Genomic DNA, 23,692 nt, shown 5'->3' on the forward strand with positions numbered 1-23,692 from the left:
CCCACCGATCGCGTTGCTCACCCCACGTGTCAGCCTCATTCGCTGGCCGCCAGAGCACTATTTCCCCAGCCACCTTTTTATTTTTGCTAATGCACTTCCAAAAGGAAAGAGGTTCGCCCGTCTGCAAAGGGCTTTTTGGGGTTTTGATTGTCTGAGCAGGTAACCTGGCCGGCCGGGGAGATGAATGGGCAGGAAATGAAACCTTGCCCTCCCTGCAGCCACTGAGAGACATAACATCGTTTCGCTCAGGGAGGGGGGACCAAGGTCCTACTGGGCCCCTCCCTTCTTATCTCCCCCCAAGACCCCTGCAAACATCTCAGGGGAGGGGTCATCTGCCTTCCTGGGGTCATCTTTCTGGGCGAGAGCCCCACCCTGAAAAAGCCTAATCCCTGAGGGCCATTTTAACTCCCGTGGGCGCCGGGTCCACCTGCTGCTGAACGCCGGGCTCGCCTCGCGGAGCCCGGATGGATGCGAGGTGCACTGGCGGCTGCCCGGGCCAGCCGAGCCCCCGCCCCAGCCGTAGGGCCCGGAGGAGTCTCCGCCACTACGCGCCCAGCTGCCCAGGAAGCACAGTGATCCGCAACTTGCGCCCGGCCCCAACGGCGGAATGCGGCGGGGCTGGCGTTACCTTCGGTCGCATAGCTGTGGTCGCGCAGGAAACTGTTGTTGATTTTGCGGGTATCAATGTCCTCCTCCATTGACAGCAGGCTTACTTGCGTGGGAACCAGAAGCCGGCAGACAAGTATCCATGATCCCTCCCCGCAGCCAGTCTCACAGGAGAGGGGGGCAGGGGAGCCAGTGGGACTGCACCATGGTCCGAGCCTGAGGAGGAGACGGGGAGGCGGAGAGAAAAAAAATAAAAACCCGGCAATGGAGCTGTCACCTCCTCCACTCGGGTTCTGCGAGGCTGCGGCGGCTCCTCCCGCGCGGTGCGCTCACTCCAGCTCCAGTTCCCAGCGAGGATGCTGCGCCTGCCTCCGCTGCCTCCGGGTGCCAAGATGCGCCGTGCCCCGAGGGGTCTGGTCCCGCCCGCCCGCCCCGGAGGCGCTCACAAGCGGGTCTGGGGAGATGCCCAACAGGTTCCCCTCGTTGGCAGCCGCTCCAAAATGCAAAAAAGATCCCTCCTCCCCCTGGGAGAGCGGGCAGCCGCGACAAAATGGTGCCTTTCTGGACCCGAGCTGCAGTGGCGAGATGGCAGGGACAGGATTCAGGCTTGCCTGGCCGGAATGAGGGTGCTGGTCCCACGGGAGGGCGGCTCCGGCAGGCGGGGGTAGGGAAGCTGGCGGGGAGCTGGGCAGGGCGCTGCAGCCGGCGCCAGCGCACTTACCCTCACACCCACACGCGCGCACTCGCAGCTGCTGCTGCTGCTGCTGCTGCTGCAGGAGGCTGGAGGCGGCTGGTGCATTAAAGGCGAGGCTCCTCCCAACAGCGTCAGCAGCCCCAGGACTCTTTCCCAGCAGCAGTGGTGGCCGAGGCAGAGGCTGCGGCTGCTCTTTGCTGCAGTGAGGCGCATGCAGCCGCGAATCGGCACCTGGGCAGCAAGCGACTAGCTTGCAGGTTCAGGTGGAACGCATAGACGTGCTCTTCCAACCTCCTCCCCTCTCGCGCCACTCAGCTAAGGGCCGCGTCTACGCTAGCACCCAGAGCCCCTAGCTCACTGCCTTTCTCCGGACGCCTGAACTTGAGGACAGCAAAGAGAAGTAGGTTCCTCTGGATAGTCAAGAAGTCTACATCCAGGTCCCTTTTCCTCACCCTTATATGATGCATATGGTCCCTTGGTGAATTTAAAGGGCGAGGTTTGGGGCTCGAAGCTTCAGAAAAAGAGGAGAAAGTGGGAAGTGCCGCTCAGAGCCTATCTTAAGCCCTCTAGTAGGAATAGGAGGGAGAGCAGGGGCCAGAACTTTGCAACTGGTTCCCCCATTCCTAAGAGTCAAAATACCTTCTAACTGTAGGAGGCTGGTGTTCAAAAAAGCATCTGTGTCTACACAGGTGGAGGAAAGCACCAGACTAGTAAACAGGGTCAGTCTGAAAAAGTCCACTCTCCCTTGCCGTTTGCACTTCGTTTTGGACAAATTATTGCAGCCTCTCCGTTAGGTTTTGCTTGTGCAGGAACACCTTCTATTTGCTCTCAGCATGGAAGGTACACTGAAGAACAGGAACATAAGCATAAGAGCCCTGTGCCCACAGAGAGCCACTGCTACCCTGGGGGAATTTCAGGAGTCCAATTAATACAGAAAAGAGACCTGTCTTCCTACTTCAACTAGGAAGAAAATATAGAATTCCCTCCCCACCCATGTTTTCCCAAATTTCAAGCTCTACTTTTGAAAGAAAATGAGATTATTATTGTTATGAAACAACCAAAAACATTTAATGAAGCAACCCAAATCACTAGAAAGCCAATTTGGAAAAGACATCAACCCCAATCACTAGAAAGCCAATTGGAAACGACATTTCCTAGGTTTCATCTTGTAGAAGGTATTCATTTCAATGGGTATCACTGTAGGGAGAGACATCAGCAAATGTTTTGCTCAGTTAAGCTCCACAAGTTTAGCTAGATGGGCCCAGAGGGACCTATGAGTTAATTATATACATACAATGCTTCGGCTAACACAATTTAGAAAGTATTTGAAGTTCAGAAAAATGGAAAAACAAGTCCTTAACTGAGGTTGGGAATTGTCATTAGATTTCCATGCAGTATGGATACTTCTGGTAGATAGAAAATGACATCGTCCTCATCTCCAGAAATTGACTGCATATCCCTGGGAGAAAAGAGCAGAAATGTTCCTTGACATAGTTATTTTTGTGTGTGTGTGTGTGTGTGTGTGTGTGTGTGTGTGTGTGTGTGTAGTGGGGGGAGTTCAGTTCAACTTTCAATAGATTCTATTTTATTTTCATCTGGTGCTTAAGACTTATACACTTGTTTGTTCAAAATCCACATTTAAAATTTTAGTAACAGGTGAAGACGGGTACAAATTGATTTAATCCACTTCAGTACAAGTTGTCGTGGCTGGTTCTTCCATGGGATGAGCTGTATCTATCACCGAGGTTCCAACATTCAGTCCTTTTGTAGTTACACATTGCAGCTTCTCTTGGATATTGGCACAATTGGGAGTAGGAGCAGAGTGGGGAAAAGCTAAGTTCATCTCTTAGTGAATCAAAATGATGAGAAGACATTTTGTCTTCGGTTGGAATGATCTTAAATTGTTTCAGGAGGCCTTGGAATAGTATTTGAGAAAATTTCCCCCGTATCTTGCTGAATCAAGGGCTAGATTGGGACAGAGCTGTGTGTTGAATCAGGTAGGCCCAGGCTCATTGGCCAGGCTGTGCTTGAGGAATTTTCCATTGTAACCAATGGGGAGAATGTCCCTTCCACAGATCGAGTCTCTGGGTTTATTTATTTTTCTTTTCACATATCCTGCAAACTTTCTCCTGCATTTATTCAACAGTCCAGGCATTTTTCCTAAGACACATGTTCTGAGAAGGCAGATTGGATAGGTCTCCATTGTTTAAGTAGATTTCAAGGTTTCCATTTGGCCAACTACTCTTTTCTAATATGAGAGAACTAGCTCATCCACCCAAAACCAAGGGGAAAAAAGCTGTTGGCTCTGTGCCATAACACAATGACCTGTGGTGGAGGTAAGGGAGTGAAAAGAGCCCTGTGCACCACTGTGGAGCCGGGGGGCGGGGTGGGGGAGAGAGTGGGGGAGATGGGAGTAGGCTGCAGAGATCAGTCTTCAAAAGACTCACTAGCCACTTCTCTTTTCCTCTAAAATGTCAAGTTCTTTCCAAAAGTGGTGGGCATTTCCGCATGCTATGTTCTTTGCCACTTCCTCACGTCTTGGCATTCAGCCTCTTAACTGTCCCTGCTTCATTGAGGCATTCCCTGACCACACCATAGTCCTGACTTCCGGTGTTTTCTGCCTCCACATTTTTTTTTTTGTCTTTTTCATGTCCCACAGCATTTTATAATATTTGTTTACTTATTATTGTTGGCCATTTTCACTAGATCTTTTACTTTTATTTTCTTTTTTATATTCTTTTATTTATTTTATTTTTCTGAGCCAGAGTCTCGCTCTGTCACCCAGGCTGGATTGCAGTGACACGATCAAAGCTCACTGCAACCTCTGCCTCCCAGGTTCAAGTGAGTCTCATGTGTCAGACTCCTGAGTAGCTGGGACTAAGACATGGACCACCACACCCAGCTAATTTTTGTATTTTTCAGTAGAGATGGGGTTTTGCCATGTTGGCTAGGCTGGTCTCAAACTCCTGACCTCAGTGATCTACCTGACTCGGCCTTCCAAAGTGCTGGGATTACTGGCGTGAGCCACCATGCCTGGCCTCACTAGATCTTTTCTATTGACTAACTGTCACTTAGTAGATGCTTAATTATATTTGTTGGAGACAAACATTTCTTAAACAAATGAATAAATTGCTGAATATCTTACTTTAATATTTAGGTTTTATACCTCCCCCCTTCTTAAAATTCATATTAAAATAATCTGTTGTGAGCTGGAAATTTTCTAGCTCATAAGCTGTATTCCTGTTGAAATAATTGGTTCGATTTATTCCTGTATGCATATATACAATCAAAATTTACCAAGCAATTATGTAAATAATTATTCTGGCCAGGCGTGGTGGCTCAAACCTGTAATCCCAGCACTTTGGGAGGCTGAGTCAGGCAGATTATGAGGTCAGGAGATCGAGGCCATCCTGGCTAACATGGTGAAACCCTGTCTCTACTAAAAATACAAAAAATTAGCCAGGCATGGTGGCACACGCCTGTAGTCCCAGCTACTCGGGAGGCTGAGGCAGGAGAATTGCTTGAACCCGGGAGGCAGAGGTTGCATCGCACCACTGCACTCCAGCCTGGGAGACAGAGCAAGACTCCTTCTCAAGAAAAAAAAAAAAAAAAGAATTGCTCTAGGTGCCAAGGATATAGATTTATATAAAACAGAATTTCTTTCTTCATAGAACTTAAATTCTATCATCTAATTTTAATAACATGAACTTTCTTAGAAATACAGCAAATGCATTCTATATCGACAGACTATAGCACAATGTTAAGTGCCAAGGCTCCGATATCATTTTCTGTCACTTATTTTTGTGTCCTCAAGCAAGTTACAAGATCTCCCTAAAGCATCATTTTCTTATCTATAAATTAGGAAAATGAATAGTATTTGTTTCATAGAGTTATTACAAGGATTAAATGAGATAATATGTGGAAAAAATACATTGCTATTACTTTGAGTATTTACTTTCGTCATCATCACCATCATCAAGGTTCAGCAAATGTGCAAGTACTTAACTATGTCAGACACTGGGATAGGATTATAGATTCAGCAACATCAGTGTATAAGATGTAGTCAGTCTCTGATGTCATGGAACTTAGTGTCTAATTTACAGTTTATGTGAAAGGGGCCATAGTCTTCAAAGGCGGCAGCAGAGGGAACTCTGAAAGATTGACCTATTTCAGGCTTGTGCTTTACATAGAAAAGGCCAATTACAAATACACAGCCTTCTTATGTTACCCAGTTCAGTATTGACAGCATGTGGACACATTCGTTTTTTTAACCACCCTTGTCATGGTCCCCTCCCCCAACACTCACGTACCCACTCCTCCTTCCTTAGGCTAATGCTTCCTACATAGGAAACTTTTGGGTCACCCTGTCCAATTAGCACATTAAATATCTATAATTTTATTAAAACCTTTGACCTAAGCCAGTCTGGAGATTCTTAATAGAGGCTTTAGGTGTCAGACAGTCCTGGTTTGTGTCCCAGCTCAGGCATTTATAAATTTCATGACCTTTGGTGAGTAATTTAACATCTCTGAACCTCTATATTTGCAAAATGGAAGAAAGCAATAGTTGCTACTTCACAGGGTTGTTGGGTGGCTTCAGAGGTAAGGAAAGTGCTTAGTCCAGGTTTGGCTCAGAGCCAGCCTTCACTAAAATGACCCTTCTTCCTCCTGCGGTACTTCATGAGATCTCCCACTTGCAGAGAATTGGAGAGATGCACTCCAAGTCAATTGTTCATGTGAACAGAAGTGACCTAGAAACCTCAGTTTTACTGCCTATCAATCTGTCTTAATAAACAACTAGAAACTGGACACATGAAATTTTATCATCTTGCAAAAAGCCCTTTATAAACCATGAAGTCTCGTGCAAATGAATCAGGATTATCTTCTCCTGGACTTTCTCATTATGTATGTGCAGACCTAGTCACATTTCTCTATTGTGGAATCATATGGAATTTCTCTCTATGATCACTAAGCACCAATTGCACAGCTCTCTCTCTAAGGTGGTTTACGTGCTGACTGTCTAGAGAATGACCTCTTGAATTTCTAGCAAGTTTGCAATTCCTGTTTGTGCATGCTGCAACATGTAATGCCACATAAGTGATCCTTTAACGTGGCATTTAATCTGGGAAAAGAAAAGAAAACCTCTTGCCCTCAAAGTGTTGTATTAATTCTAGACTCTGGGCTTTTAATGGATTTTACCATGTAAATGTCTCTGCAACTGAAATTCAAGTACAGAAACTTATGAAAATACACAGTGGTACACTGAAGCTGGTAGGTACCGGCTATTGAGAGCTGATTTTGCTGGTCACGTACATGTCTTTCTAGTTCTGCTTTGAGTGACATCATGTTAGTAGCTTAACATCAGAAATCTGCCATGGTAGGATATTTATATCACAGAAAATTAAAAAAAACACTAGGTAAATTCAGGGTTTTTTTTTTTTTTTGAGAGCCAGTTGTTAAACATTTACCAGTCTACCAGTATAAACACATTACTTGCTGATGTGTCTTTCCCCTCATCTCTGTTATCGGTGCAAAGTCCCCTCCAATTTCTGTACAATAAATCTCCCAAGTTATGTCAGTTCCAGAGCATTCCACCATTCAACCAAACTTCTGCCATAATGTTAAATAACTCTTAAAATCCTACCTTTCCCTGAAGGTTTCCCATATCCATCAGAGGAAAATTGATGCCGTTGTCTGATCCTTTCCAGGCTGGTTATGAAATTGCCATGGTAGACTTGTGAGTGATTGCTTTTATAGGGCTCCTAGACCTAACAACGTAGGAATGTTCGGTCATGCCCACTCTCAAGGAATCATTCCTTTTGACTATTCAGGTTCTATTGTGACCTTAGTCTTGCCCTTGATTTGCTTCAATACTAAACAAAAATATCTACTGTGCATGATTTCATTGACAGCTGTTTTACTTGTCTAGTTAGGATATTGATGCAAAGGGAGAAAAGTTACAAAACTCAAGAGTCTAGATCTGAGAGCATGAGATAAAACATCTTCTTGTACCTCTTATCATTCATTGGTTTTAGAGTTAAATTTAGGCTGTCCTGTGCAAGAAAGTTTTAGTTTACAGTATATTTGTTAGGTATAAGGTGAGAATTTCCAAAACCAGGTTAGCAACACTCCAGGGATATACTAGTACCTGATTACATTGCTCAAAGTAAAATTTTAGTATAATTTAAACAAGAATAAGTATTGGGAAATGTCTTTCAAGCCTTTAAAAAATATACCAAGAAATAACACTTTACAAAATTTATTCTAAGAAAATAACCATGGATGTGGGCGAAAATTTAGCCATAAAATTATTTCTAAAGAACATTGCTTATAATCATGAAAAACTGGAAACAACCCAAATGCCCAACAAAATAATTTGTTAGGCAAATTATAATGAGTTCATATGATGGAAAATTATTGATTCATTTGTATAGTAATAATAGCTAACACTGAGCATTTATTATGTACTAGGCACTGTGGAAAGGGCTTTACTTGCCTTGTCTCATTTTATTCTAACAACAGCCTCTATACAGTATCATCTCCATTTTACTGAGGCTAATAGAGGTAAATAATATAACCAAAGTCAGATAGATGAGAGCCTGGCGCCAACCCATGATCTGTCTCTACAGCCCATGCTCTTAACCACTGTGATTTGAGCTACTGTGAGTGTGTGTGTGTCTATTGCAGTGGGTTTAGGTCACAACAGAATCACCTGGAGGTCTCTTTCCAAACCATTCACCGCTAGATTCTTACTTGTCTCTCTTAGGGATAAATATTCTCTCAGTTGAAAATCACCACAATTGTGTTGGTGAGGATGCGGCAAAAATCAGAACCTTCAAATCCTACATTGCTTCTGGGATTGTATAACAGTGCAGCCACAAATAGTTTGCCAGTTCTTCAAAATATTAAGCACAGTTACCATATGACCCAGAAATTTCACTTCTATGTATATATTGAAGAGAATTAAAAGCACGTGTTCCCACCAAAACTTGAACACAAATGTTCATGTAGTAGCATTATTTATAATAGCCAAAAAGTGGGAACAACCCAAAATGTCCATCAACTGATAAATGGATAAACAAAATGTTATATGTCCATACAATAGAATATTATTCAGCTATAGAAAGGAACGAAGTATTGAAAGCATGCCACAACATAGATGAAACTTGAAAACATTATGCTAAGTGAAAGACACCAGACACAAAAGATTACGTATTGTATGATTCCATTTATGTGAAACGTTCAGAATAGACAACTGCTTAGACAGAGAAAGTAGATTAGTGGTTGCCAGGGACTGAGGGTAAAAAAAAAGGGGTGGGAATGACTGCTAAAGGGTTCAGGATTTCTTTTGCGGGTGTTGACAATGTTCTAAAATTAGATAGGGGCGGCTGGGCGCGGTGGCTCACGCCTGTAGCCCCAACACTTTGGGAGGCCGAGGCGGGCGGATCACGAGGTCAGGAGATTGAGACCACCCTGGCTAACAGGGTGAAACCCCATCTCTACTAAAAATATAAAAAAATCAGCCGGGCATGGTGGCGGGCCCCTGTAGTCCCAGTTACTCAGGAAGCTGAGGCAGGAGAACGGTGTGAACCCAGGAGGCGGAGCTTGCAGTGAGCCGAGATTGCGCCACTGCACTCCAGCTCAGGCGACAGAACGAGACTCCGTCTCAAAAATAAATAAATAAATAAATAAATAAATAATAAAAATAAAATAAAATAAATTTGGAGCAATAGCTACACAACTCTGAATATAATTAAAAACCACTGAATTGTATAGTTTAAAAGTTTGAATCTTATGGCATGTGAGTTAGATATCAATACAGCTGTTATTAAAGATAAAAAAATCATCACAATCATAAACCACTGTTACTTATGGGGAGTATGGAGTATGCTATATCCTTAAGGTATAGCAGTGCAGAAACGCTTAAAAGTAGTGACAAAGATAGATGTTCATGATGTTTAAAAAATCATAAACCAAAATAAGCCAACTGCTACAATTTTTTGGTTAAAAAATGTGCATATGCTAAAAGGAATGTATCAAAATATTAGCAATGGTTATGCGTAGTTTTCTTTTGTGTTTATGTTTCCGTTAAAATATTTTAGAACATGCATCATTTTAGATTTTTTAGATTATCATTTTAAATTTTTTTAGTAAAAAAAAAAATAAGTATTTTTAATGCCATGAAATACTTTTTAGGATAAAACTTGTATAGAAAAGATTAAACCATTTTCTTCACACCAGGAAGTCAAGAGACACATAAAACAGTTCTGGTCACATATAAAAACATATATGTGACCAGAATGTATAGAACGGCTCTGTGCAATAGAAATATAATGCAAACCACATTTGTAATTGTAAATTTTCTAATTTCCACATTAAAAAGTGAGGAAAAAAGATGAAATTCATTTTAATATATTTATATTTGAATTTTTTGAAGATAAAATTATCTTATTTAATCTGTCAAAATATAATTTCAACATATAATCAATATAGAATTACTAATGACATATCTAAATTCTTTTCTTATATCAAATCTTTGAAATCTGGTGTTTTACACTAAAAGACCTCTCAAATCTAGCTACATTTCTAGGGGCTGGTAACCATGGTTACCATATTGGACAGCAGAGGTACAACGGAACTATTTCAAAATTTTTATTCCATTTGCAAAAAGAGTTTTAATGTGTTCTTTAAGAAAGAAATTTTTACCTACTAGAAACTTGAATGTAATGCTAAAACCAAACCAAATAACATTAATCTGATAAGCCTCAAAACTATTTAAAGTTATACAAACTGAAGATGAAAATATATATAGACATACCTATATATATATTATGCAGAATAGTAATTTTGAATCCAATCTGCATTTTCCCCTAAAACTAGTAAGCTGAATAAATAAAATACAAAAAGACCAGGATTCTAATAGTAAGATGATACCATATAACAAACTCAGACAAGAAGGATGTGATATATAATTCCATCACTGTAATAGTTACCATCCTAATAGGTCAACTATTTAATTCAACATGTATACCTTCAATTCCAGCTAAGAGAAGAAGCCAAATAGCCAGATGTCACTGCCAAAAGGGCACTTTCATATCTGGGCATCTGGACACTATTATAACCAATGAAGGTGGAGAAATTTAAAGGTACAGTTTGTAGGCATCTAGTAGAGAACCATTAGTAGTCTTTTAGATTCTACTGGAGAGTAGAATGTTGTGGTCACATGATCAGTGGATTAATTTCTGAGGACTTATTGAATTAGATATTCCATTGTCTTTAACTCATACATGCAAACAGTTTGTTTTGTATGCAATTGAGCACTCTCTGCTTCCTAATACAGTTTCTTCACTGATTCCTGGGCATTGCTCTCTCTTTATTCTCCTACTGCCTCAGTGTACACTCCTCAGGCTCATTTGGTAGCTCCTCACTGCTGTGACCTCTAAATGCATAACTACCCTAGAGTTCAAAGTTCAAAGTCCACAGTCCCACAGCTTACCACTCACATAACAACATAACCCTAAATCTGAACTTTGAGCATAAACCTCTCCCCAGACCTCCAGAGCAATATCACCAGCAGCCAAGCTGATATTTCACAGGGTATAAGGCATCTCAATCCCTAATTCTGCCCCACAATTCCCTGCCCCACCCTCCTGTTCCTTCATTCCACTCTCTCATTCCCATCTTTTCAATCCTGCCTGCTCTAACTTTGAAATATGTCCAGAATCAACCATTTCTCACCATCTCCACTGCTGCTACCATGCTCCAACTATCATCCTATCTCACCATGATTATTTCAATAGATTCGAACCAGTCTCTGATCCTCCTTCACCCCCAACCCCTGCAGAGTAGTTTCCAGGCAGCAGCCAGAATGGTCCTTTTAAATGCAAATCACTTCATGTCACTTTTCCGCTCAAAGGCTTTTATTGGCTTCCTACACATTCAGACTAAAACTTTCTTAAAATGCTGGAAAGATTTAGCTCCAGCTATAGCTCTTTTTTTTAACTTATCAAATGCAGCACCACCAAATTTCACCTCCCCTCCCACCACCACCACCACTCCCTATAGACATGGAAGGAAGACAGGACAGGAAGACAGGAGAACACTCCCACTCCAAGACCTTTGCATCTTATGTTCCCTCTCTTTCAGACACCAGCATAGCTCAGTGCTTTACTTCTTCTGGTGTCTGTTCCAGTATCAACTTCACTGGGATACCTTCCTTGACTACTCTGTATAAAATAAATTAGCACCTCCATCTCTGCCCGTCACTCTCTATCCCTATATTGCAACTAGACTGTATATATTTATTTGGTTTTGGTTATTACAGCAGTAGAACATAATTTCCAGGGAGAGAGAAACGATTTTGTTCTCTGCTTTATATGCAGTACCTGGAACAGTGCCTGGCACTACTAGTTATGCTAATATATCTTTTGAAAGAATAAAAGAGTGAATATGTGTTTGCTTAATAATAAGGATGAATCACAAGGGAAAATTAATGAACAACAAACCTAGGATGCTTATGTAGTAAAGGGTTTACCCTTGCCCGAAGAGAGGCCTGGGTTTTGCCCTAGGCTTCTTGGAGGTAATCTGTATCATATATGACAGCAATGTCTTTGTTTAGGGTGAGGACTGGCTCCAATGGAACTTAGGGTGGGGGTGGCAATACCAGAATGACCATGTGACTTAGGGTGGAAGCTTTGGGTCACATGGTTATCAGGTGACCTGAACACTAAGTTCAGTCTTGTATATAATCAATCAATCCATCATGTCTACATAACTGAGCTCTAATAAAAACTCTAAATATGAGGTTCAGATAAGTTTATTTGGCTGACAATACTTTATGCATATTGTCACATGGCAGGAGGTTAATGGCAGGGGGGTAATGCATGAGGTCAATGGCAGGAGGGTAATGCATCCAACAATTGAAACGTTGCAATTGGAACTCTCCCAGGCTCTGCCTTATGCATCTCTTTCTTTGGTTTATTTTAATCTATAACCTTTCCCTATAAGTCATAACCTTGAGTATAATCACTTTCAGTGAGTTCTGTGAGTTCTTCTAGTGAATTATCAAAACTGAGAATAATTTTAGAAACCCTCTGAATTTGTAATTGGTGTCAGAAGTTAGGGCAGTTTTCGGGATTCCACCCTCAAACTTAGCAGTTGTCTAACTCCAGGCAATGCTAATCATACATCTGGCAAAGTTAAAGCTAAAAAATGGGCTTAGAGAGCATTAGGTCTAGCCCGTCATTTTGCTGATGATGAAAGCCTAGAGAAAAGATGCAACTTGCCCAGGTTACCTGGTAATTTGGTGACAGACGAGCATGAGACCTGGTGTCCTGAATCCCATGATCACATCTGCACACACACAATGGCTCTTCTTAACTTTTGTTTTGCGTCATATGCACCACTTTTTCTTAAGAAGGTTAATAAAAATTTATTGGACAATTAAGTTGGCTTAACTCTCCAGTATGTTAAGGTCAGTGTCAAGGGGAGAAATTACTACTGTCTTTCAAAACTCACCAGGGCCAGCCCTGGACAAAATTGTAAAGTAACACAGTTCCTCTTTTCTCCCTTGCCTCTGCTTTTAAGCCCTGTGATGGGCCAGGGAAGTGCTGCAGGAGGAGCTGTATCAGTCCTCCTGAGCCACGGCTGTAGAGGTCGGGTAGGAAGCCTTTATGCTCAGTTCTATTATCTTTAACCAGTTCTATTATCCTTCACCTACACCATCATGGTCTGCCACACTCTCTTTCTTTGGAGGAAATCTGAAAAGTATAGGCAGCTTTAGAAGCTTTGGGAAACAGCACATGGTAAACTTAGTTCATCATGTGGGAAACATGTTGACAAATTCAAGGCATTATGCAAAAAAGATTGTCATTCTGGCCATTACTGTACTAGTGTGATAAGTTACAGAAGCCAGAATTCAAGAGTTAGATAGACCTTGAACTTGTAAGCAAGGTTGTATATATTTTAAAACTCAATAAATATTTATGGAATAAATATAGAGTGAAAATAATAATATTAAACATCCCACAAATAGAGACCTTTGCAATTTCCATTTGGCATCTGACAGCCCTACAAGGACTGAACAAAGGATGAAAACCCAAGTTTATAAATTTACAATTGAAAAGTAGCATAGGCCCTGAGCCATGACTTTAACATTTTAGGATCATAGATCCTTTTGAGAATTTAATGATTTCTCTCCCCAGGAAAACAGCAACAGCAACATAGTTTAGAGCATTTCCTGCTTCCAAATGCTGACTCATTATGTCTATTTCACAGATAGGAAGAAAAAGAGAGAGAGAGAAAAAAAAATAAGACCTGGGTCCAAAGAAAGGTACACAGTTGAGTGCAAGTTTAGAATTACAGTGCTATCATGTCCCCAGCAAATTTTTTCGTAGAGAATAAAAGTGGCTGTCACAGATACAGCACTTAACTGGTAATGATATAAGGCCAGATGTGAGTCTCCTTTCTATGTTGGGTCAGTAATGTGTAATAGGCAAATGGTTAAAGGCATGATTTTTGAGAACCAGGCTGCTTGAGGTCAAATCTTTACTGTGGGCAAGTTTCTTAATCATGTTGTGTTTTAATCTCATTTGTGAAACAAAGATTATAATAGGATCCACTTGTAGAGTCATTGTAAAAATGGAATGAAATGCCTAAAGCAATGCATGGCACATAATCCACACCCAATAAATGTTTGCTTTTGGTATTAGGTGTTGGATACTGTCATTTTTATGAACACTGTCATTGTCTACATGGATGCTAGATTTATTCACTTGTGTAGTCTTCACCCTTGAATTATGTTAGCAGATTTGCTCTTTTTAATTTTTTTTAAGTTAACTCAAAGACATGGTTTCATTATAAAGGAGTATGAAACTCATGTCAGTGGGCTTCTAATGGAGGTATATTCATTCAACATCAAATTTTTATTACCTGCCTACTATGTGCTTAGCACTAGGCTTTCTAGTTGCTTGCAAGGAGATTATGACTTGATTGCAAAGATAACTGTTAGTAATTCATGTGCGAATAAGAGACCAACCAAGTGTGAACTAACCACAGTGTAAAAATGTAGAGGCATCTAGTGGAATGAGAATAGCTTTGACAGATAAAATAGATGATCAGAATACCTAACCTAGGCCTTGAAGCAAGACTGGCTACATAATTTGTGGGGCCCAAATCAAAAAAAGGGGGCATCTTTTGTTCTTAAAGTATTTGGAATTTTAAGACAGCAACAACAGAGCATTAAACCAAGCACAGGACCCCTCTAAGAGTGGGTCTTAAGACACTACACATCACATGCTCTGCCTTGAAGGATGGGAAGACTCATGGAGCGATTACCGTCATTAGCAGAGTGACACTTTCCAGACTGTCAGTCATGCCATTCACATGCCTCTGTGTCCTTTCTTGTACTTTTTCTCTGAAGCAAAATGTTTTTACTTACTTTTTCAACCTATGCAAACCCTACCTATCCTTCAAATCCCAGCTTGAGTCTGAGCTCAGAGGGAACACAATAGAATAAAAAGAGTCCCAGACTTAGAAGAGCAAAGGTCAATTCTGCATTCCCTCAGCTCTAGAACTATGAGCAAATTCTCTTAACTTTTCTCACAGTGGGTTTGCACACATGCCACACAGGGGGATCAAAAGGCATCAGAAATGTAAAATAGCTTTGAAATAATAATTCCTCATATTGACAAAGAGCTTTATAATTTTCCTGTAAACCCTTCCCTAGCTTCTACAGGCTACAAATAGCTCTTGCTAAGTGTCCAGTGCCTGATTAAAACATACATGCACACATGCACGTGAGCACCTCTCTGTCCCTCCCACCACCTCGCTCTGCTTAGCGTATATGATTTTTCTTATTATCTCATGTAACTTCTTAAGATCATCAGGCCTCAGTCTTTACCCCTTCCAAGCCACGCTCCTCACTAAGTCAGTATGATCTTTCTAACTTATGGTTCCTCACTGCCTAGCATAAAGTTTCCTAAATCCAATGGCACAGAATCAGTGTCCTTTGAGGCATTTGTTAATCAGTGTTCTGGGAAAAGAGGTGCAGTTTGAAAAAAAGCCTCATGCTATAGCCCTCTGTTGTAGGTTTCCAATGCGCATGTAAAACTTCTGAGAAATCCTGCAATAAAAAAGTTAATTCAACTTTGTTCAAATCAGAATTTTCCATATTAATTTGTGCATATTTACATTTTATACAATACCTATGTTCTGCAGAAACATTTTGTCAAATGCTGGCCTGCACTCAGGCATTCTGCTTGTTTTATAGAACCTCTAGGATCTATTGCTACCCTAGGTTTCTAGTTCATTTTCTGTCACCCCTTTCACAAACCCTATGCCGCAGAAACAGTGGGCCATTTTCAGTTTCTTGAAGAACTCTGAGCTCTGCACCTGTTGTGCTTTCTGCCAAGAATGTCTTTCCTGTCACTCATCCATCCATTTATTCCCTAGTGATGTGTTTCTCTTCACTGAAGACCCAGCTCACTTGCTCTGTAAAGATATCTCTGACATTTTCAGTAACTACTGTCTCCTACTTCCAGTGGTTAACACCTCTAAAGAACTTCATATACAAAAATGATTCCTGAGCATTAATGAATGCCTTCTTTGTGTCAGTTATTTAGCTTTTATTGTGATGTAGACAACCATCTAAGATGATTAAAATAAGGTCTACTTTACAGATTAATAAATGCATGGATTAAGAAACCCGCTTCTTTTTCTGCCTTTTGAGTGGTGCCCACCATCAACCTAGCTGCCCCATTCCAGAAACACAGAAGACATTTTGAAAATCTTCCTTTACCCTACATCCAGTCAGGTGTCATGTCCTATAAATCCCAGATTCCTAAACAACCTTAAAACCTGTCCATAGGCCAGGTGCTGTGGCTCACACCTGTAATCCCAGCACTTTGGGAGGCTCAGGTGGGCGGATCATTTGAGGTCAGGAGACCGGCCTGGCCAATATGGTGAAAACCCGTCTCTACTAAAAATACAAAATGAGAACATGTGGACACAGGGAGGGCAACATCACATACTAGAGGCTGTCAGTGGGTGGGAGGAAAGGTGGGGAGAGCATTAGGACAAATACCTAATGCATGCGGGGCTTAAAACCTAGAAGACAGGTTGATAGGTGCAGCAAACCACCATGGCACAAGTATACTTATTTAACAAAACTGCACATTCAGCACATGTATCCCAGAACTTAAAGTAAAATTGAAAAAAAAAAAGTTAGCCGGGCATGGTGATGGGTACCTCTAATTCCAGCTACTCGGGAGGCTGAGGCATGAGAATTGCTTGAACCCGGGAGGCAGAGATTGCAGTTAGCCAAGATTGTGCTGCTACACTCCAGCCTGGGCAATAGAGTGAGACTCAGTCTCAAAACAACAACAATAACAACAGCCATCTGTCCATATCTATCCATTTACACTGCTACTAAGTTAGCCTGGATCAGTATCATCTCTTGGCTGTGTTCCTGCAGTAGCTTCTGGGCAAATATTCCATCTCCATGTTGCCACAAGTACGATCATTTCCTAAAGTGCAGATCTGATCATGCCAATTGCCCTGCTTAAAGTTCTTGAGTGCCTTCCCATAACTCTTAGGAAAAGAATCCAAGGCCCTTAATACAACGTAATGGATCTTTAAGGATTAGCTACTCTCTGCTTTTCACCTATATTTTGTTATTAATTAGGATCTCATAGTCTACACAGGAAGCCTTGCAGAGGCTATTGTGATTTATAGAGCTTGCCAAACATTCTTTCGCCTCTGGACTTTATTTTTATTTATTTATTTATTTATTTATTTATTTATTTATTTATTTATTTATTTATTTATTTTTGAGACGGAGTCTCGCTCTGTCGCCCAGGCTGGAGTGCAGTGGCGCGATCTCGGCTCACTGCAAGCTCCGCCTCCTGGGTTCACGCCATTCTCCTGCCTCAGCCTCCCGAGTAGCTGGGACTACAGGCGCCCGCCACCACGCCTGGCTAATTTTTAGTATTTTTAGTAGAGACGGGGTTTCACCGTGTTAGCCAGGATGGTCTCGATCTCCTGACCTCGTGATCCACCCGCCTCGGCCTCCCAAAGTGCTGGGATTACAGGCGTAAGCCACCGCGCCTGGCCTTTATTTTTATTTTTGAGACAAGGTCTTGCTCTCTCACCTAGGCTGGAGTGCAGTGGCACAATCATGGCTCACTGAAGCCTTGACCTCATAGGTTCAAGCAATCCTCCCACCTCAGCCTCCTGAGTAGCTGGGACCACAGGCGTGCGCCACCACATCCAGCTAATTTTTGTGTTTTTAGTAGAAATGGGGTCTTCCCACGTTGCCCAGGCTGGTCTTAAACTCCAGGGCTCAAGTGATCCACCTGCCTCAACCTCCCAAAATTCTGGTATTACAGGCATGAGCCACCACACCTAGCCTGCCTCTGGACCTTTGTACACACTTTTTCTACTTCTTGAAATTCTCTTCATTCTCCTCCTCATTCTGCTAATTCATGAGCTTCCTAAATGTAGGTCAAGGATAGTGCTCTTCCTCTAGGGCGCATAGCATCTTGACATCTTTTTCTCTCCTGTAAGCTCTTTGAGGCCAGGGCTATACCTTAATCATGATCTTATCTGTACCTAATATGGTGCCGGCCCTAGAACTGGCATGGAATAGTCATTTGTTGAATGCCTGAATGAATCAAATAATGAATAAATGAGTAAATGAAAGCAAAACTAAAAGGACAGCTTGGGGTATTACAAGAGAAGGAATTTAGAGCTTCCTTTCACACATCCTCCCGCCTTTGTCCTCTATGTCAAAATACATTGTCCTCCTTTCAACTCCCCAAAAGCTCCATGTATGATCCACTTGAAGAGCCTTTGCATCTCCAGAGTGTTTCTTCTTCATTCACCCACAGTTAATATCTCTTCGTCCTTCACATTTCAGATTAGTCATCTTTTCAAGAGGAAAGAATTCTTGCTGATGCAGACGAGTCGGCCCCCTGCCACACTGCTCTCATAGCACCGAGTGTCTCCTTCATTACTTTCACCACAGTGTAGCTCTACATCCATGTCTATGAATGTTTATTTAGCAAAAGTTTCCTCCAATACACAGTAAGCTCATGAAAGAATCATGTCTGTTTTTTATTCACTATTGGATTCCCAGTGCCTAAGTACTGACACACAAAAGTTTGTTAAATTGATTCATGAATTAAAAACAGTAGTTTCTAATCTCATCAGCAGTTTTTTGTTTGTTTCATCACCGTGTACGTGCATAGTAGGGTTCAGTAGGTAAGGGCTGTTTGTTAAATGAGAGACTATAACTGATTTCTTTTCCCAGTTTATAAACAGTTGTTAACTAGTAATGGTTGAGATAAAAAATTTTGTTCCTACAAATTTAGTAATATTTGCATATTTTCATACTATTTTGTAATATGTTTATGGCTTCTCTTGAAATAAATGTCAAAAGAATTCCATCTGCCTAGCTCCTGGACTCCACCTCATTAGGAAAATAAAGAACCACAAAGTCCATCTCCACCACAGGAAAGGACAATAGCTCTAATTCATAAATTCCATAATGTGTACATATTGCAAGACATCAAAATATGTCCTGTCACAGACTAGTCCGTGATTCTTCAATAAGAAATTATGAAAATCACAAAACAAACTGTCCAAAGGGGTCATTACTGTTTGACAATTCATCGGGCTAAATAATATTGTCTGAGTGGTCGCCTGGCTCTGTTTGACCTTAAACGAAGCCAGAGGAACTGAGAAATACATTAAAGAAAGGCTATGGTCAGGCTTTTGGAGTTACACAAACTTTGATATGTCTGGGAAGAAGAGCTTTTTTACCCCCATAATTTTAAGAACAGGGTAGGCAATGACATTTTAAAGCCTGTTTATCTCATAATCAAATCATCCACAATTTGATAGGTGCTTACCAAGTACCAGGTATTATGCATGTCTTTATGCTCACATTAACTCTATCCCTCACCATCACCCCGAAGGAGATATTATTAACTATCATTGAGGCAACTGAGATGCAGAGACGTGAACTATCTTAGAGAAAGTAGAACATGACTGATGTGGGGCTCAAACCCACTGTTACTTGACTCTACTCAATAATGATTCCACTTACATTTCTCTATGCAAATTTCTGTTCCAGCCTTCCACTCAGTAAGTACATACTAAGTATTTATCGAAAAGAATCAAAGTGCCATAATTCACATAATCATTTGAAAAGAACACCTAAACAGTCACCAGGATGATTTTTCTCTCAAAGAAGCTATTCAGTTTGAAATGCCCTGTGGTGGTGAGATCTTACAAAATGATAAATAAACCCGTAGACATTTTGTTGTTTAATTTTTTAAGCCCATTTCTTTCTTCCTTTTTTTTTTCGGTGATTCACTTTCCTGTTATTCAGAACATTACACACCTACACACATCAAATAAAACTGAATATTCCAAGATTTAAAGGCGTTAGTGGGGGTTGTCAATACATGAAAGCAGAGAAGCTGTTTAGTATAACTGGGGAAAAGTGGAGGCTCAGACTGTCAAAAAAAGATGGCTTTTCTACTTTAAAACTAAAGTTCCAGGATATAGAAGTGGACCAGCTGAGAAATGCTGGCTTAGCCTCCTAAGAAGGTAATGATCCTCCTTGATTTAGAACAAGCAGAAAAAGAAAATTAAGGTCAATGATGAACTGAGCATATATTTGTCATCTCCTTTTCCCAAGATCTCTTTAAAATGATAGTAAAGAAGCAAAGCAGATACAGCCCCAGAACAATGAAAAGAATATAAAGAGAGTCATTAAGTGAACGATGCATTTCATGTGTTTCTGAGAGAAGACAGGTAAGCGGAGGAATGATGACAGATTGAGGGCACAGCCAAGGAGGGCCCCTATCTATCTTGCAAAAACCTAGAGAGAGTTAGGATTTAGAAATGCCAAAGATGATGTGGGATGAAGGGTGAAAAATGGAGCGGGTATGAAAAGGGATTTACCTGCCCCCCCCATTCCCACTGTTTAACTCTTCTCATCACACCCTGGGAGGATACAATAAAAAGTTCTTCCTTTTGAAAGAAAACTAAAATGGTCTGGGGTGGACTAAGGTCACAAGTGTGGGAGTTGGGTCTTCAGAGCAAAGTGCTCTGCATTTTGGCATTAGGGACTACAAAATGCAAGATAATCTCTGTGCCTACTCACTGTATAATGAAACCCACCAGTTGGTAAGTCCTATTCATATTCATTTGACAGTTCTACTGATTCATTCTCACATATGACTTGGCAATGGAAGATCATCTAGTCAATTGAGTAAAACCTACACTGTGAGGGGAAAAAAGACCAAGATAAACAAATATAAAAACATTTACTGGAGAAAACAGGGATACTTTTAGGGCCAGAAATAAATAAATAAATCCTAATTTGTATGTGCAGAAACATTTAAAAGGAGAATAAACCTACAATTCGAGAACCGGATGCTATACAAAGAAGGAAAACATAGAGAATAAGAAAAAAAACATGGAATTAAAAAATACAGCAAATTTATTTTTAAATTATTAGAAGGTTAAAATATACTGGTCAAGGAAATCTCTTAAAAAGTAGGAAAGGCCAGGAACAGTGGCTCACGCCTGTAATCCCAGCACTTTGGGAGGCTGAGGCAGGTGGATCACCTGAGGTCAGGAGTTTGAGACCAGCCTGGCCAGCATGGCAAAACCCGGTGTCTACTAAAAGCACAAAAATTAGCCGGGTGTGGTGGCAAGTGCCTGTAATCCCAGATACTCAGGAGGCTGAGGCAGGAGAATCTCTTGAACCAGGGAAGCGGAGGTTGCAGTGAACTGAGATTGCATCACTGCATTCCAGCCTGGGCGACAAGAGTGAGACTCCATCTCAAAAAAACAAACAAACAAAAAAAGTAAAGATCAGATAGCCGTAGATATGCGGTGTTATTTCTGAGGGCTCTGTTCTGTTCCATTGATCTATATCTCTGTTTTGGTACCAGTACCATGCTGTTTTGGTTACTGTAGCCTTGCAGTATAGTTTGAAGTTTGACAAACCTGAGAAAAACAAGCAATGGGGAAAGGATACCCTATTTAATAAATGGTGCTGGGAAAATGGGCTAGCCACATGTAGAAAGCTGAAACTGAATCCCTTCCTTACACCTTATACAAAAATTAATTCAAGATGGATTAAAGACTTAAACGTTAGACCTAAAACCATAAAAACCCTAGAAGAAAACCTAGGCATTACCATTCAGGACATAGGCATGGGCAAGGTCTTCATGTCTAAAACACCAAAAACAATGGCAACAAAAGCCAAAATTGACAAATGGGATCTAATTAAACTAAAGAGCTTCTGCACAGCAAAAGAAACTACCATCAGAGTGAACAGGCAACCTACAGAATGGGAGAAAATTTTCGCAACCTACTCATCTGACAAAGGGCTAATATTAAGAATCTACAATGAACTCAAACAAATTTACAAGGAAAAAACAAACAACCCCATCAAAAAGTGGGCGAAGGACATGAACGGACACTTCTCAAAAGGAGACATTTATGCAGCCAAAAAACACATGAAAAAATGCTAACCATCACTGGCCATCAGAGAAATGCAAATCAAAACCACAATGAGATACCATCTCACACCAGTTAGAATGATGATCATTAAAAAGTCAGGAAACAACAGGTGCTGGAGAGGATGTGGAGAAACAGGAACATTTTACACTGTTGGTGGGACTGTAAACTAGTTCAACCATTGTGGAAGTCAGTGTGGCGATTCCTCAGGGATCTAGAACTAGAAATACCATTTGACCCAGCCATCCCATTACTGGGTATATACCCAAAGGACTATAAATCATGCTGCTATAAAGACACATGCACACGTATGTTTATTGCAGCACTATTCACAATAGCAAAGACTTGGAACCAACCCAATGTGCAACAATGATAGACTGGATTAAGAAAATGTGGCACATATACACCATGGAATACTATGCAGCCATAAAAAATGATGAGTTCATGTCCTTTGTAGGGACATGGATGAAACTGGAAATCATCATTCTCAGTAAACTATTGCAAGAACAAAAAACCAAACACTGCATATTCTCACTCATAGGTGGGAATTGAACAATGAGAACACATGGACCCAGGAAGGGGAACATCACACTCTGGGGACTGTTGTGGGGTGGGGGGAGGGGGGAGGGATAGCTTTAGGAGATAAACCTAATGCTAAATGAGGAGTTAATGGGTGCAGCACACCAGCATGGAACATGTATACATATGTAACTAACCTGCACATTGTGCACATGTACCCTAAAACTTAAAGTATAATAATAATAAAAAAAGTAGGAGAAAAAGATAAAGCCAAAATATCAGAGATATACAAATTAGGAAATTATTCTATGAAGACTAATATCCAATTAATAGAAGTATCAGGAAGAATTAGGAAATCAAAAATAAGGAAATTATTAAAGAAATACTTGAAGAGCTATTTCCCAATTGAATAACAGGAGTGTTCGAGATTAAAAGGAGCCCTTTGTATACCCATATTGGTTATTTTAAAAGACCTACAACTACATAATCATTGTGAACACTAAGGATACAAAGAAGATCCTAAAAGTTTCCTGGAGGAAAACACAGGCCATGTCTATGTTAGTAACTATCAGATTGTCACTGGAAAATTTCTTCAACATTGGTCCCTAAAAAACAATGAAATGACAACTTCAAAGTTCCATGAAAGAACAACTCAAACAAGATTTCTATACTCAACCTACCAACTGACTGAATGGCTGCGGCTGGGGAACCTGAAATTTATTGAGCCATGCCCTTCCTTTGCTAGATGCTTTATTGTGATTATTAACACTCCTTTAAAGGAAGTATTATTTTTGCCATGCACAGACAAGATCCACTAATAGGTCGACCCAAGGAATAAGTGTCAAAAATAAGTGCCACAGTCAGAAAACATACCTGAGCCAATCTGCTATTCTTCTTCCAGAGTATATCACTGGGCCTTTGAACACACAAAGGCAGGCCAGCTCATAGGGCAAAGAAGATACAATGTAGAAACAGGGAGAACCATCCACTCCTGAGACTTTGAGGCAAGGTTAGACTGTTGCCATATGTAAAGGAGCCTTATGTCATTGTTGCTACCTTGGCAAATTTCAAATGTTATTGTTCCAGCTTCCTTTCCTTTTCTTTCCTTTCTCCTTTCCTTTCTCCTTTCCTTTCTCCCTTTCTTTCTCCTTTCCTTTCCTTTCTTTTTCCTTCCTTCCTTCCTTCCTTCCTTCCTTCCTTCCTTCCTTCCTTCCTTCCTTCTTTCCTTCTTTTCTTTCTTTTCTTTGTCTCTTAAATTTTATTTTAAGCTCCAGGCTACAGGAGTGTGCAGGATGTGCAGGTTTGTTACATAGGTAAATGTGTGTCACGGTGATTTGC

General features: G+C 41.0%; 1 protein-coding gene across 11 annotated transcripts in view; it reads right to left on the bottom strand.

The window, feature by feature from the left end:
• PPP2R2B (protein phosphatase 2 regulatory subunit Bbeta) overlaps positions 1-23,692 on the bottom strand; it is a 482,712-nt gene that overhangs the window by 281,428 nt on the left and 177,592 nt on the right. For 2 of the 11 annotated variants that reach the window (XM_019028140.4, XM_019028142.4), the window contains exons 1-2: positions 1,328-1,417; positions 629-822 (exon numbers count right to left, since the gene is read on the bottom strand). The exons of 6 other annotated variants lie outside the window; for them this stretch is intronic. In XM_019028140.4, coding sequence (XP_018883685.2) covers positions 629-698 — 70 coding nt within the window. In that variant the 5' untranslated portion in view covers positions 699-822; positions 1,328-1,417. Of the gene's footprint in view, positions 1-628; positions 823-1,217; positions 1,418-23,692 lie in introns of those variants that run through there. 3 more of the 11 variants (XM_055388727.2, XM_055388726.2, XM_019028147.4) reach the window with 2 other exon arrangements.

The sequence above is a fragment of the Gorilla gorilla genome, chromosome 4, assembly GCF_029281585.2.
Source record: "Gorilla gorilla gorilla isolate KB3781 chromosome 4, NHGRI_mGorGor1-v2.1_pri, whole genome shotgun sequence".
In the NCBI taxonomy this organism is placed as follows: Eukaryota; Metazoa; Chordata; class Mammalia; order Primates; family Hominidae; genus Gorilla; species Gorilla gorilla.